Source organism: Pyricularia pennisetigena, chromosome 2 (assembly GCF_004337985.1).
Source record: "Pyricularia pennisetigena strain Br36 chromosome 2, whole genome shotgun sequence".
NCBI classification, from domain to species: domain Eukaryota; kingdom Fungi; phylum Ascomycota; class Sordariomycetes; order Magnaporthales; family Pyriculariaceae; genus Pyricularia; species Pyricularia pennisetigena.
In genome coordinates, this window is record NC_043741.1 from 4739689 (window position 1) to 4754474 (window position 14786).

A 14786-nucleotide genomic window follows, 5' to 3' on the forward strand; every position below is an offset into this window, starting at 1 on the left:
GTCCTTGTGACAATTGCTTGTGATAGCAAGCTCTAGTCACGTTGCGGGAGATATGATTGGGTTTCCATTTGAGGCCTGCCTTGTCAAGCTTGACGTTGGCTCCCCTAGTCTACGTCGAAGTCAAATATATTCGTTTCCCATCATTTAGCAAGATTCTGCCAACTAGCTCATTGCAATGATATTTGTATAATACGAAGTGGCACAGCAGTCAGGTAAAAAAGGCCCTTTTGTTCGGTGTAAGGCGTCATGGTGAAGGGTAAATCCCGAATAGTAAGTTTGTTGGCCTCTGCATTTATATAGGCGTTGCATATATACTTTTTGTCAGCAGGCCAACCATGCCGTAGTGCTTCGAGAACTTTACGAAATTAGACTTACCACAGTCCCGGAGGAACTTGCCCGTGACTTGGGGAAACCGCATTGCCCAGGAAATAATAACCTTTAACTCTGGCTCCAATACAAGCAGTGACTTGAGCGTCTTGGCAAGGGCCGAGGCAGACTCTTCGTTGTAGATCTAGAGATCATGGAATCTCAGGTGTAAGTTCAGGTTTCTCCATTCAGTATTAGAATCAGTGAATTCTAGCTCAACACATACCAGATCTGCGCCGAGAACAACGTCGAGGCTTTTGCATTGCTTGGATAACCTATCATGAAGCCACGATCCTCCGAGATCCTCTCCCCACCGAAGTCTCTCAACTTCCACGCGGCCCTGGCCTTCTTTTTCACCACCAAACCCGCCTATATCAACGTTTCTACGCGCCTCCTCGATGACACGCTCGTCGCCATCCGTAGCGATGACGCTCTTAGCTCCGAAATACTTGGCACAGAGGATCGACAGCAAGCCCGCGCCGGCACCTAGCTCCAGGACCGAGCGTCCCCTCACGGTGCTTCCTTGCTCCGCAACGAGATAGTGCGCCAGGTGCAGGGCGCCGTCCCAGGTGCGGTGGCCGGTGAAGCGCGATCCGGCGACAAGCCGCCTGGTCTCGACGAGCGTGACGATGTCTGGGTTCACGGCGGAGGATGAGCCCAGCGGGAACGGGGGCACGGTATAGGTGACGTACATGTCTTCGGGGTCGTCAGGGCTGCGTGGAGCGGGGTCCTCTTGGAGCTTCTTGACGGCATCTACCATTGCGACAATGGAAGGAAGTGCGCCGTCCTCTTTTGGATCGTTTGTGATGACGTGACCAGCCCGCCCGAGCCTCTCCAGCAGCTTTTTGAAGAAGTTCAGGCGGTACAGGGCAATAGGGAGCTTGGCCATTGCTCTCTTCTCATAGCAGAGGTTCTTCCAAGTCCAGTAGCTTGTGTCTGGGTGGGCAAGTAGCTTCTGCGGCGGCCATCTAAGGCAGTCGACGTCGAGGCATTGGAAGAATTGCGCTCTGAGGATGAGCAGTGATTCTTCCCTATCCATATCGTTAATTTCTTCGGGTACTTTACACTTGCGTGTGGTAGTTGGTGTAGCCAAAATTTCACCCGAACATATCAAACATTTGACAATCAACAACAAACGGCTTTTATCGGGTGAAAAAAAAAAAAAAAAAAAACACTGAATTTGCCAGGAATTATGTGCCGACAATACAGTGGCTGTTCAGACTGACTTAAGTCCTATGACCTCCTCGAGGTATCAAAGTAAGCAAAACAACAGCAACATGATTTATTAGGCAACATCCAATGTAATGATGGCTATTGGGCACCAGCCCCAGATCATGAATGTGATATTCGGTCGGTAGCTGCTCCGGGTGAAGTTGAGGCCTTCGGGCCCCACTTTTCCATGAATGATGCATTAGACGCCTGCCGCCCCGGACTTGGCCGGGCTCTGCACGTCGAACGAACGCCAGTCGCCAATCTGGGATGTGCCCCGCGATTCGAAATGTTGCCTCACTTGAACCCGCGACAAGCAAACATCTGCACCTGCCATCCGACTCCCAACTTCTGACACCTTCTGTGGCTTGACCTTGTCGGTCACCCCTTTTTCCTCGTGTGTCTTGTTTTTGTTTATTTGCAATTTATTCTTGACAGAGCATACGGTCTTCGCTGCGGTCACCTAATTTCCGTGCACCCCGTTTCCTGGTTATTCCTGCCTACCGCCGCTGTAACGATTTTTTTGGTGGTATCCTCAGTCAGCCTCGCCACGATGTTGAAAATATGGTCTATGGTGCGTCATGGTTCGTCCTCCGCAGTTGAGCATCACGAGGAACGATTTACTAATGTCTTCAACTCGTGCAGAAAAAAGAGCAGCAAAAGGCTGAGACAGCCGAGGGAGCCTCGGGGGGCAAGAAAAAGAAGGTCACAGCTGCACAACTCCGTGTGCAAAAAGGTATGTTTGGAACGAACCTTGGACGCATGTGGAATTCATGAGGCTGCCACGAAGCCTGTGACTTGGAATCGAGCGGTGCTGACAATTATCATGTTCTTGTGGTCACGCAGATCTATCAGAGCTTTACCTTGGAACCACGATGAAGACCGAGTTTCCAGACCCCGACGACATCCTTAACTTTAGACTTATCATCGAGCCTGACGAAGGCATGTATCGCGGCGGACGTTTCACTTTCGACTTCAAGATCAACCAAAACTTCCCACACGAGCCGCCAAAGGTCTTATGTGAACAGAAGATCTACCACCCCAACATCGATCTCGAGGGCAAGGTCTGCCTGAACATTCTGCGTGAGGATTGGAAGCCGGTCCTGAATCTCAACGCCGTTATTGTCGGTCTCCAGGTACGTCTGGATACAGATTTGAAGCCTGTCATGTTATGTTTCATTCATGATATAACATACATGAAAGCCTAGCTCTGTCTGCGAGCGGTGGCTTAATATGCATAGTGGAAGAGCAAGTAGACACGGAAATGCTGACCAGCCCGCTTCCACGACGTCTTAGTTTCTATTCCTTGAGCCCAACGCCTCGGACCCGCTGAACAAGGATGCGGCTGAAGACCTCAGAAGCAATCGGGAGGGCTTCAAACGGAACGTTCGGACCTCGATGGGCGGAGGGGCAGTCAAGGGGATTTCTTTCGATCGCGTTCTGAAATAGAGACGGGTGGAAGGAAGCCAAGCTCTGCCTCAAAGTGAATATGATACCCTCCTGCCAAGACTCAAGAGCCACAATCTGTGCCACGGGAACGAGCAATTCCATCGCGACCGCGAAACGTACGCGTCGTCGTCGTCGCCGTCGTCCCAGCAGTGCCTATGGGTGAGTCATCTGGATGCCGTGAAAATTCAAGATAGTAGACTCCAGGAAGTCATCTTAGCGCCTAGAAGGCGAACATGGTTGAATGCGAGAACAAGCCGGGGAGACGTATGGGATCTTGACGAGGGTTTTCTCGTTGGCGATTGGACTACCTAGAATTAGTTCTAACTACGGAGTATCGGAACATAATATGGGTGGGGCAAGCAAGCAGTGTCGATTTTAGCGATTTCGGCGGTCTGTATTTTCAACATGGGAGGTTTCTGTTTTCTTCTGTCTCCTCTTCTAAGATCTACCTCATCTCCCCTATTAGTACATAAATCTTGAATGAAAACTTTCACGTCTAATGAGAGACAAGTTGAGATTCTTTTAGGCGTGACTGGTTGGTTTCAAAATCTTTACTCGAATGGCTGAGCAATGACTTTCATCATGTGGTGGTGGGTGGTTGGATAGGTATGATGGAATCTGGCCATAGCCTATCCGCGCGCTGTCGATAACGCTGACCCAAGAGGCTTCTCCGGTTTGCAGGTAGAGCTGGGGGGCACTTAGCAGATCAGAGCGGGGCATCTGGGTCTGGGGCTCCGTTATGCAGGCAGTCTCCACTGGAGCTACCCTGCTTTTCAAAACGGTCCGATATCGCTGACAGTGGAAAATTTTGTATCCACAATGCCTAAGTCGGAGCTGCTCCCTTGAGTTGAGTTTTGTTGAAGCTCCCTCCTAAAATCATCTTCGTTCGACTTTCCATTGTCGGTGAACACGGCTTCCCTTTCTCTCCATCTCCACTCAATCGTTTTCTTGGTTGCTTTTTCTGCCTCGTCACACAACAATCATGTCTGCTCGCGGTTTCTCAAAGGCTTTGAGGCCAATGGCCCGCCAACTGGCCACTCCGGCCGTTCAGAGGCGTACCTTCGTCGCTGCTTCTAGCATGGTGCGGGCCACCAGGAAAGCCGCCGTCGCTCCTGCTCAGCAGCAGATCCGTGGTGTGAAGACCATGGACTTTGCCGGCCACAAGGAGCAGGTCTGGGGTGAGTTGAACAGCTCAATTGCTTCATTCCTGGCGCAAATTATTTCATAAACTGACAGGTTTTTTTTGTCTAATAATCTAGAGCGTGCCGACTGGCCCAAGGAGAAGCTGCTGGTGAGTCATGTCTTTTTTTTTTTTTTTTCTGCTGTTTTTTCTCGCTCTTTTCGGTGCCTCAGAATTCGCCAACGTCAAGCAGGCGTAATACTAACCACTTGAGCTACAGGAGTACTTCAAGGACGACACCCTTGCCCTCATCGGCTATGGCTCGCAGGGTCACGGTCAGGGTCTTAACCTCCGCGACAACGGCCTCAACGTCATCATCGGTGTGCGCAAGAACGGCAAGTCGTGGAAGGACGCCGTCCAGGACGGCTGGGTTCCCGGCAAGAACCTCTTCGAGGTCGACGAGGCCATCTCGCGCGGTACCGTCATCATGAACCTTCTGAGCGACGCTGCTCAGAGCGAGACGTGGCCTGCTCTCAAGCCCCAGATCACCAAGGGCAAGGTAAGTGGTTGCTCAAAAGCGACACTTTATTTAATTATTCCGCTTTGTGATCAGAACAAACAGAGCCTAACAAGTCTATATCTAGACTCTGTACTTCTCGCACGGTTTCTCTCCCGTCTTCAAGGACCTCACCAAGGTTGAGGTTCCCACCGACGTCGATGTCATCCTCTGCGCCCCCAAGGGCTCCGGCCGCACTGTCCGCTCGCTCTTCCGCGAGGGTCGTGGCATCAACTCATCCTTCGCCGTCTACCAGGACGTGACTGGCAAGGCTGAGGAGAAGGCCATCGCTCTGGGTGTTGCCATCGGCAGTGGTTACCTCTACAAGACCACCTTCGAGAAGGAGGTCTACTCTGACCTGTACGGTGAGCGTGGTTGCCTGATGGGTGGTATCCACGGTATGTTCCTTGCCCAGTACGAGGTTCTCCGTGAGCGCGGCCACAGCCCCTCGGAGGCTTTCAACGAGACGGTCGAGGAGGCCACCCAGTCGCTCTACCCCCTGATCGGTGCGAACGGCATGGACTGGATGTACGAGGCCTGCTCGACCACTGCCCGTCGCGGTGCCATTGACTGGAGCCCCCGCTTCAAGGATGCCCTGAAGCCTGTCTTCAACCAGCTCTACGACTCGGTCAAGGACGGTTCCGAGACGAAGCGCTCGCTCGAATACAACAGCCAGCCTGACTACCGCGAGAAGTACGAGGCCGAGATGGAGGAGATCCGCAATCTGGAGATCTGGAGGGCGGGTAAGGCCGTGCGCAGCCTCCGTCCCGAGAATCAGAAGTAAACTGTATATTTTTTCCCCCTCCCAAATTCCGGTCAAATTCCAGCAGATCTCTACAGACTGTTGATGGGGTGGTCAATGTGTTGAAAAAGAAAATAATCTGGAGTCATCGCTACATTTTTTTTGGAATATCGCGGGGTTTTGTGTCCAACAAGCTTGCGGTACTTCGATCGGGTTTGCTTTTAATGTTTATCAGATTTCATCTTTGTCTGGGATTACATCAGTCTACTATACCTCACCAGCTTAAATTGGTATCTCTTTTTTTTCCTCGTCTTTTTTTTACTTGTTCATTCATCTGTCCCCATGATTCTGTGCCTCTATCGTTCGGTTTTCTTCATGACGCCTCTGCAGTTGTTGGTCGAGCTCAACAAAACCTCCCTGTTGGTCATCGCCAAGGGGGATCCAAACGTCAACCCATCGCCGGGCATCCTCGTAGCGGTCTTCTGATCTGATCCATTCCTCCTCGCCCACGCGCTCAATGTATACGGTGCGCAGGCCGCAGGCTTTTGCCCCCTTGAGGTCGCCCAAGTGGGCAGCCACCATGGCAACCTCATCCGGGCGCAGACCCAAGCCCTCAACCGCTCCCAAGTAAGTCCTCGGATTGGGCTTGTAGGCGCCAAAGTCCTCGGCCGAGAAGAGACGGTCGAAGCCCAGGCCGTCGCGGTAAGTGTTTAGGTCCTGCAGCAGGGCCTGGTTGCCGTTAGACAGGGCGGCCGTGACCAGACCCCGGCTCGCCAGCTGCGAGAGTCCTCGGGGGCTGTCGGGCCAGGGCTCCAGCCTGTGCCAGGCGCGACTCAGCTCCAGCACCTCGTCGTCGGTGAACAAGCTGGCCAGTTTGCGCTCCTCGAGCAGGCGCTCGAGGCTCTCGCGGTGGTGCGTGTCGATGTCCTTCCACGGCGTAATGCCGGGCTCGAAGCCGCGCGTGAAGCGGCCGTAGCTCCGCCTCCAGGCGGCGGCGAAGGCGCACGGCCAGTCCGGCAGCTGGTCCGGCGTCGGCAAGCTCGAGGGCGACGCCGATGCCGCGATAACGGCGATGCTGTCCCCTGCGCTGCCGGCCTGGAGGTGCCTGGCGCGCGCCTGGAGCTCCGCCGGTAGCTTGGCGAAACCTGCCGAGTTGATCTTGGCGTCGAGCGCTGACGTCAGGGCGGACTCGACCGAGCTTCGCCAGTTCACCGTCGTACCGAAGACGTCGAACGTCAATGCCTTGATGTTGTGCAGGGATGATGGGGTTGAGGCTCTAGGGAGGGCGTGGCCTTCGGACATCTTTGAGTATGTTTTTTTGCTTTCTCTTTTTTTTTCGCTGAGAAAGCTGTGGTTTCTGTATCGAGTGAATTGAAACAGATCAAGACTTACTTAACTGCTCACAGGAAAGGAAGGTGTATCTGCGGACATATGCCGAATCCGCAGCTCTGCTGAAAGCGGGGATGGTGTACGAGTCGGGGATGGTATGACGGTAAATCGGACGTTGCCAAGTAAAACTCTACGTTGTCCCTCATCGTAGAAAAATAGACAAAATGAAAGAAAAGAGAGAGAGATAAAAAGATACGATGGGTGGGGTTTTATTGAACGAAAATAGTCTAAATTACGTCTTGTGGATGGTTAGTTCCGTTTTCTTACTCAGCCTTACACAGCTGCTCTCCCTCGGTGTCCATTGAGCCGATAATATTAACCTCCCTCATATACCGAGGCAGTATGGCAACTTACTTACAGCTCAATGGTCAGGTTTCGGAAAGAGTAGACTGGACTGGGTGAGGTAGATGATACTTTGGGCAAGTGATGACCAGACTGGGCGCACATTTGCATGCCAAGACATACACCTGCCCATGTCAAACAATTAAACAATTAATCAATCAAGCAAGTTGGAATCTATCTGTACCTGCCATTATATGATTTGAGTCACGGCCAGCATGACTATAGTGTGCCTGAAATCTCAGCCGAGCACTAAGTTTGGCCGTGCCATTGGAAATATAAGCTTGAGCCTGGTGAGATAACGAAGATAGATATTCATAGACGGGTCTCAAGTGTCGACAGCCACCATCATCGCTCTGATACAGCCCTACGTAGGTTATCCATACACAATACACACCTACCTGGAGCCACTATCCAGCGTTCAAAGCAAACAAGCCACCCCAAAACCGCTTACAGAGTACGGGACAAACGAGCAGCTGCCCAGCATGCTCTCTCCCGCATCCGAGGCGGTAAAGCCAAGTAAACGCGACAGTGTCGAGGAATCGCCTCGGAGACAGGACGTCGTCGCCGTTCAACGCACAACGGAGGATGGTCCGAACGACGACATGTTGACTCGGCTGCACCAAGAAACAGACACTCGCGGACCATCGAAACCCTCGTCCCCTGGAGATGTTGCCGACAAGGTGCGGCCAGCCACCCCTCAGACCAACCCTTGTGGCAGAGATATGGACAGCCTGGGAAGCGGAGAGCTGGCAACCTTGGATTCAGGCACGTCAGAGGAAGCAGAAAGCTATGCCGATGCTCTAGCCATCAGCAGTGAACCCTCGCAGACGCCACCCCAAGCTGCTGCCGCCGCCGTCCAAGACAGGGAACGCGGCTGGACCCTGCCGGGCCCGGGCCTCTCGGACCCGTTTGTGGAACCCGACAAGATGGCGGCGACCTTGGTCTAGGTGACGTCGCCCGACCGCCGGCGCGCGGCGATCCCCATGCCAATTCGCGGCGATGCGGTGGATGATGACGCGACACAGTCTGCCGACTCGGCCGTCTTCGACGGGGCAGACAAAGATGGAAGCCCGAACGAGAGCGTGCACACGTTGCTGCACGCGTACGTGCTCAAGTCCCGCCACCAGGACCTCTGGCTAGCCGTGGCAAACTGCACGCCCCAGCGGCGCAAGCTGCTAGAGGATCTGTCCAGCACCCAAGAGGGATGCGGATCGCTAACCCTGTAAGACGCCCCCGCACACATGTCGTCTGTGGTTTTTTATTTTTATTCAAAATACAGGACTGACAAGTCGGCCGTGGCTTTGCAATCTAGCCTTCGATCGGAGCTTCTGGAAGCCGTCAGGGAGATCGATACTATACTAGCGGCGAGGACGCTCATCTCCCTTTCCAGAAATGTCCAGCCAAAAGTTCCATCCCCTCTCAAGCAAGCAGGGCCTCTTCCACGCAGACTGCTGCCTAACTTTCCAGGGCAATACGTACCGAGACGGTGATTTCTTTCTCTTTTTTTTTTCTTTTTTTCTTCTTTTTTTTTTTCTTGTATAAACCCAATCCTGACAAGAGAGGGAACAAGGCCAGAAAAATAAAGGACTGTCTCGAGCTTGCTAAAAGGCAGCATCTAGATCACAAAAAGTTTTGGGATATGCGAACAGAAGGGCTAGTGAGGTTTTGGAAGGTTTCTGTTTGGGGATTGACAAGAGCAGTCTAGTCTAGTCAGTTGTAGGATGATGAGATGGACACTGTTAGCGAAGAGCGGTGAGGGAAAACTATGAGCCACTCAGCAGCGTGTAGCTAAACATGAATTACATTCGCATTTCTTAGCCCACTTGATTACAGAATTCTTGAATTATTTATGAAACTATTTTTTTAAGGTATTATCAAGACATGGGTATTCGCGGTTCGGCTTATCGTGAGATGCGTGAGATTTTTGGTTTCAGGGAAATATCAGAACATGCACGCTTTAACCCAGAAAAAAAAAGAAGAAAAAAAAAAGACGCCAATTTTTGTCCCAATAAAAAAAGAAAAGAAACAGAAACACCAAGTCAGATTCATCTTCATAATGGTGGTTTCAGCCTCTCAGCTGCCTCACTGCTCGACCTGTTCTCCCTCTCCTCTCGTACTTCCTCCTCCTTGATCTCATCCGTTGTCTCCAGGCGCTCGCCGCGAAGAGTGGAGACGGCCGAGCGCGGCGTGGTCGACGTTGCCGATGGCCGCCGCGGGCTGTTGTTTCGGGACCCCCTCAATGGGCTGTTGGCGTGGTGCTCGTGGAGGCCATGCTTTGCCGCCTCCAATCCGTTTTTCAACTTGTCAAAGAGGGCGACCGACCGCGGCCCGTCTACGTCCCAGTCGTTTGAATTGGTCAGAGTCGACCTGCTGGCCCCCCGTCCTTCTTCCGTCACGGCCGACAACCTCCCCCTCATACGGCGCTCAAGCAGTGTCTCGATGCCGACCTGCTCGTCTGCCGGTGACGGCTTTGCCGGCTGGTCACGGGGGTCAACGGGGTCAACCATCTTGCGAGCGTCGCGCCCAAAGCATAGATACACCGGGTAGGCGAGCGTGAAGCACAGCAACGCTGCCACGACGCAAAAGGCAATCTGGATGTTCCTGCCTGTGTCGCTACCCCGTACTATTGCATATATGACAAATGGGACAAAGGCCGGGCCAGATGCTCCCATCGTCAGCCAGGCCGCTGCTAGCTTGGTCCTTGACCCCTGCCCGACCAGGCCGAGCGAGAATATCAAGGGCCAGCCGGGCCCCTCGGCGAAGAAGAAGATGACAATTGGGATCGCCATAACATTAGGCCCTATTGATGATGGTGAATTTTTGACCGTGATCATGGCGATCATGGCCACGATGGCTGTAAAGATTGAGGTAAGCAACACGGTCCGTGGAGTCGGTATCCATTTGTTTCGGGGGTGTTTTGCCGAGAGGTATGCCAGCCCCCCGGCTAAAAAGCGGGAAAGCGCAAAGGCGGCGTGAGAGATGATCACATAGTTGGATACCGAGAGCGTCAGTGATGGAGGATTGGGTTCACTGTTGGTGGTGTTGGCCGTCGACCCAGACCCAGCCCCGGACGAGACTGACGCGACTGACGCCAAAGGGGTTGTCGATTCGGTAGGTACTAGTGCCGAAATGAGGTCTTGGAAGAATATGGACACACTCTCCTGTGCCGCAATTAGACAGTACTGGGCGACTACGGCGAGTATGATGCAGACAGTGCGCAGCTGAAGGCCGCCGATGCTGCGCTTGGTCGAGTCCACCGGCAACTTTTCCGCGCTGGCTGCCAGTTCCTGGTCGCTCACCTCGGGGAGAGGGATGTAGTAGAATAGGAGTGCAAGGCCAGCGCAGAACAAGGTGACGGCCAGGTAGGTCCACTGGACATCGGATAATATGAGCGAGCCTGGGCGCTCTTGCCGCTGTGAAACGTTGGAGAAGTAGACATGTTGAGCCAAAAGGCCGCTGAGGACGCTCCCGACAGCCTGGACGCCTTGTGCCAGGCAAAGCCTCATGGAAGCGAACTCGCTGGGGCCGCAGAGGACTAGGAAGGGGTTGGCTGCCGTCTCCAAGACCGCAAGCCCACTGCCGACAACTGTGTGTTGATTTCAGAGTTAGTGCCTCTCCATCTTTGTGACTATATTCAGCATGCCAACGGGAAACCTACTGAAGTTTGAGACCATAAACCCCGGAAAGCTCGCCAGCACGGCGGCAGGCCAAAAACAGATTGTCCCAGTGCCAAAGATTGAAAGACCCAGCATCAGGGTGGCCTTGAACCCGCCGATCGATTCGTGTGGTCGGTGGTTCCTGGTTGCGTGTCGCGAGCGGTGATGTTCGTCATGACGGAGTATCCAGACGCCAACAATAAGAGGTCCAAGAAGGTATCCCAGTCCGAAATAGATGCTGTTGAGCCCAATGGTTTGAGGGACCGACATGTCGGCCACCATGGCGACCACATTGTTGAGCGTCCCTAACAGCCCATACGACATGCCCCACAGCAGGAAAGTGACCGTGACAAAGGCGCAGTACCGCCAGCTTTCGGCGTTTGTGGCCTTGAGCATGCTTTTAGGCCTCTTGATGCTCACAAACCCAAAATACAGGTTGCTCTCGGTCGGGGCGGAGCTCTGGGCCCCCAGAGTCGTTACGGTCGACCGTCTCAAGTTGGACCAAGCATTGCCGGCCTGTGGCGTCCCGGGGGTGGCGGCAGTGCCGCCCATGTCTGGCGTCGTCAAGAACTGGAGCATGTCAAGCTGCTGATCTTGGTCCTGGTGTCCAACGGCAGTGGGGGAATTTTGCGGTGGTGGCGCCTGCATGCCCCCGCCTGCGCCAAAGGCTGGCTGCATGGGGGTAGGGGTGGGCAGCACCTCTCTATCTTTGGTGTTGTTGGATCCGTAGTAGTTGCCATTGGGGTCCAGGATCATTGCCGGGAGGAGACGCAGCACAAGAGGCTTCAGGGTCGGGATGCATGCGGTTGAGATGCCAATATTGACCTCGACAGCAGACCACATGAGAGACTATGGAGACACAAAACAGCGGAGACACATCAGTGGTAAAACTCCAAAAAATATATGCATATACTTGTTTGTCAGTGTACTCACAAGAGAAGCGCTCCAGCTAAATTGAGGGGAGTCCCCATAGATGGCTCTTGGATCCGATGTCTGCGTTGTATTGGGAACATAGTTGATGGCGTTCTGAAGATAGTAGATCCTGACCACGTCGACTATGGTAACAAAAATACCCAGGCCAAACGTCAGAACCAGAATGGTCTTCTGCCGCGGAGGTAGCCTCATGCTCGTGAGGACTGGAATCGGCAAGGCGAGGATGGCCAGGTCCGTGATGATGTTGATGGGCGCAGAGCAGATGAACTCGGTCAGAAGAGGCACGCACCGCCCAGCCACATCATCGAAGGCTGCATTGATCGGATTGCACTGAAAAATGTTGATAAAAGTGAGGATGGTACCAGCTGTGTTGACGACGAAGAGCACAATTTTCGAGGCGAGGCGGAGCAGCGGCTGGGTATTTCTGGAGAGTCGGAGGTAGAATATCAGGATGGACGTCTTGGCTGCCATGAGAGCCGGGTTGTATAAGACGGAAAAGACATATTCGCAACGCCTAAGCTGCGGCAAGTGCTCAGGAACTATGTCCTCGTCGTGGCGGCCGAGGCCCCTGCGAGTGCCGAGAGCGATGGAGACCGAGATGCCCACGGCGAACAGCCAGGCAATCACAATGGAAAGGTCATCCCACCCGAAGCGTTGAACAATGAGGCCTCGACAAGCCAGTCTCGCGCCGACAAAGACGGTAGCCAAGGCCAGGGTGGCGGTAGTGACGGCGAATACTGCGGGGCCTCGGTCTGGTACGCCGTCGACGTCAACGGTAAAGTCCTGCATAGTATAAGCACAACGAGCCCGGGTCCCAGGAACAGTCAAGGCTTGTCCCAGCTCAACAGTCTGGTGGTAGAGATGTCCCGCCAGCGGCCATTATCAAAGGATGAGCCGACAGTGACATGAATAAAAGAAAATGACGTCTGGGCGAGTGAGGAGGCCTTCACAAGTCCGGAGGCGAATCGAGAGAGTTGATAATGTTTTCTGTAAACCAAGACGCAAACTGTATGTAGCTCGGGAACTACGGCTGGATACAAGTCCGAAGGTTGCTTGCGCGATCCTCGTTGCGGCTGACCAGGTGAAGAAGTCCAAGTCAAGGTGAGTATATGGCAGTACTTCCGCGTGTACACCGTGTCGCACAAGCCCGACCTACGGTATGCCGAGGGTGGTGTTGTTTCCGTCCCCCGCGCGTCGAGCCGAGCAAGAGACAACGGTCTTTTTTTTTTTGTCTCTGTGTTTTTCTTGGGATTGCCAAGCTGGCCCACCTCCGGTGACGTTGGAATGCAACCTGCTCGTGTCAGTCGCCAGCCATTCGCGAGAGTACCTGCTGGAGCATAAAAAAAAAAAAAAAAAAAAAAAAGGCGAGTGTGCCGTCGTTGCCAACCGGGCGAGAGGCAAAAGAGACTAGATTAGATTTGCAAGGGTCTTCTCGTCTCAGCTGGGATGACTGCGGAAAAGAATGAGTTGGCGTGGGTGGTTTTCGGGTGTTTGCTTTTTTCGCCTTTTTCTTATTCCTCCTGCTTTTCTTCTTGTTGGAAGATGCAGCCTGGGGGTAAGCAGGGAAGAAGAACTGCCCCGGGGGCAAACGAACAAACTAGAGGCTGCTGGATTTTTAAGGTTGACAAGGTTGGATGCCCAAGCCCTGAACCATGACCGACGAGCCGTTCCCGTTGATTCGAGTAAACAGCCCAAAACCGAATCAGATTCTAAGCGCGTCTTTGTTGCAAGCTCGACAGCTCAGTTGAGGTTGAGTTTGGTCAAGGTATGTACGTAGGCAAGGAGTCGCGCACGTTTCGAGACCCCTCGTTTGACACTAACGTCAGATACACCACGAGGAGTGAACAACGGTACAACGGATAGGTGGGCGAGGTGCTGCGTAAAAACGAAAAGACGAAACAAAGAAAGTATAAAGTAACTAATTCGTATAGCTAGGTGTGTGGGGAGGATGAGCTCAAAGGACACACAAGACAAAAAAAAAAAAAAAAAAACCACAGAGGTAAAAGCCCAACTCTGGGGAAACACTTTGCGTGTGTTGTTCTTCCCGACCGCCAATTCTTAGCAAAGTGGGAAATTTTTTTTTTTTTTTCTGCAACCAAAGAAGGATCGAGTCCCTTACCCGCCCCCCATCGAGGAATTCGTGGACTGTCATGGTTGGTTTGTGTTCCTCTCGCCGGTAACATGCATGCTAAAAAAATTGTGGTGTGTGGGTTCTGATGACATCGATGTTGGCGAGGAATGCAACTCGGGGATTTGGAGCCTCGAACGGCTGATCCACTTTTCTCGGTTGCCCAGGTGGGACTTGGTTAATCTTTTTGACTCGAGTTTAATATTTAATTAATGTGGATGCTCAACTGGGTAAAAGCCACACAGACCGACTATCTTATGACATAATTCGCTTGGCTCAGATGACGGCGATGCAAAAGTTTGCTAACAAAGTCACAAAATAAGTCACACGGAAAAAGGAAGGATCCCCGCTTACCACCGATATTGCGGGGAAAAGAGAGACAGAAAACTTGCTTGATTACTGGGGATGAAGACAATCTCGCGCCTCAACAGACTCGCCAGCATCCAAGACCTATCTAGTTAGTACCAACCAGTAGGGTACAAAGATGGGCGCATGCCCACCTCCCTGCCGGCTTCACGATGGTACCTGTCTGCCTACGATCTCTTAAGCCGGTTTTGCGGGGTATTCCCCGGCTCGGCTGGGGCGGAAAACAGAGAAGGCGTTGTCTGTCGGCAAAGGTACCTACCTATCTACCTCAATGTGCTCAATCGGACTGCCTGTTAATTATTATGGCTCGATCGATCTGGTTGGCTCGGCATATGGGTAAACAAACTACCGTGCGCCGTTAGCGGGCATGTAGGCAGGTGCAGGTGCAGGTGCATGTGCATGGTAGAGCTAGCTACACAGCTACCTTGCGTACTGGTTCAAGTGTTGCTGTCGGTGGTAACATCTACAGTATCCTACTCACTCCCTTGGCGTGACTTTGATCAAATCTCTTTTTTTTTTTTTTTTTTTTT

At 52.9% G+C, this 14786-nt stretch overlaps 6 protein-coding genes across 6 annotated transcripts; 3 read left to right on the forward strand and 3 right to left on the reverse strand.

Moving 5' to 3' along the window:
* Positions 1–167: 167 nt before the first annotated feature.
* Positions 168–1405, reverse strand: PpBr36_01329 (uncharacterized protein; the record flags this gene model as incomplete). The annotated part of the gene is made up of 3 exons (XM_029888517.1): positions 168–286; positions 376–511; positions 593–1405. 3 exons carry the CDS (start codon positions 1403–1405, stop codon positions 168–170), a joined length of 1068 nt encoding a protein of 355 aa, XP_029752138.1.
* A 723-nt stretch (positions 1406–2128) lies between these two features.
* Positions 2129–3024, forward strand: PpBr36_01330 (uncharacterized protein; the record flags this gene model as incomplete). Its single annotated transcript, XM_029888518.1, has 4 exons — positions 2129–2149; positions 2221–2311; positions 2422–2711; positions 2872–3024. The coding sequence occupies 4 exons, from the start codon at positions 2129–2131 to the stop codon at positions 3022–3024; spliced, it is 555 nt and encodes a 184-aa protein (XP_029751111.1).
* Positions 3025–4006: 982 nt separating this feature from the next.
* Positions 4007–5484, forward strand: PpBr36_01331 (uncharacterized protein; the record flags this gene model as incomplete). Its single annotated transcript, XM_029888519.1, has 4 exons — positions 4007–4202; positions 4284–4315; positions 4425–4703; positions 4789–5484. The coding sequence occupies 4 exons, from the start codon at positions 4007–4009 to the stop codon at positions 5482–5484; spliced, it is 1203 nt and encodes a 400-aa protein (XP_029751110.1).
* Positions 5485–5772: 288 nt separating this feature from the next.
* On the reverse strand, positions 5773–6744 carry PpBr36_01332 (uncharacterized protein; the record flags this gene model as incomplete). The annotated part of the gene is made up of 1 exon (XM_029888520.1): positions 5773–6744. The coding sequence occupies one exon, from the start codon at positions 6742–6744 to the stop codon at positions 5773–5775; it is 972 nt and encodes a 323-aa protein (XP_029751109.1).
* Positions 6745–7655: 911 nt separating this feature from the next.
* Positions 7656–8399, forward strand: PpBr36_01334 (uncharacterized protein; the record flags this gene model as incomplete). The annotated part of the gene is made up of 2 exons (XM_029888521.1): positions 7656–8114; positions 8199–8399. The coding sequence occupies 2 exons, from the start codon at positions 7656–7658 to the stop codon at positions 8397–8399; spliced, it is 660 nt and encodes a 219-aa protein (XP_029751108.1).
* Positions 8400–9224: 825 nt separating this feature from the next.
* PpBr36_01335 (uncharacterized protein) lies at positions 9225–12551 on the reverse strand (the record flags this gene model as incomplete). The annotated part of the gene is made up of 3 exons (XM_029888522.1): positions 9225–10759; positions 10832–11678; positions 11763–12551. 3 exons carry the CDS (start codon positions 12549–12551, stop codon positions 9225–9227), a joined length of 3171 nt encoding a protein of 1056 aa, XP_029751107.1.
* Positions 12552–14786: the final 2235 nt, after the last annotated feature.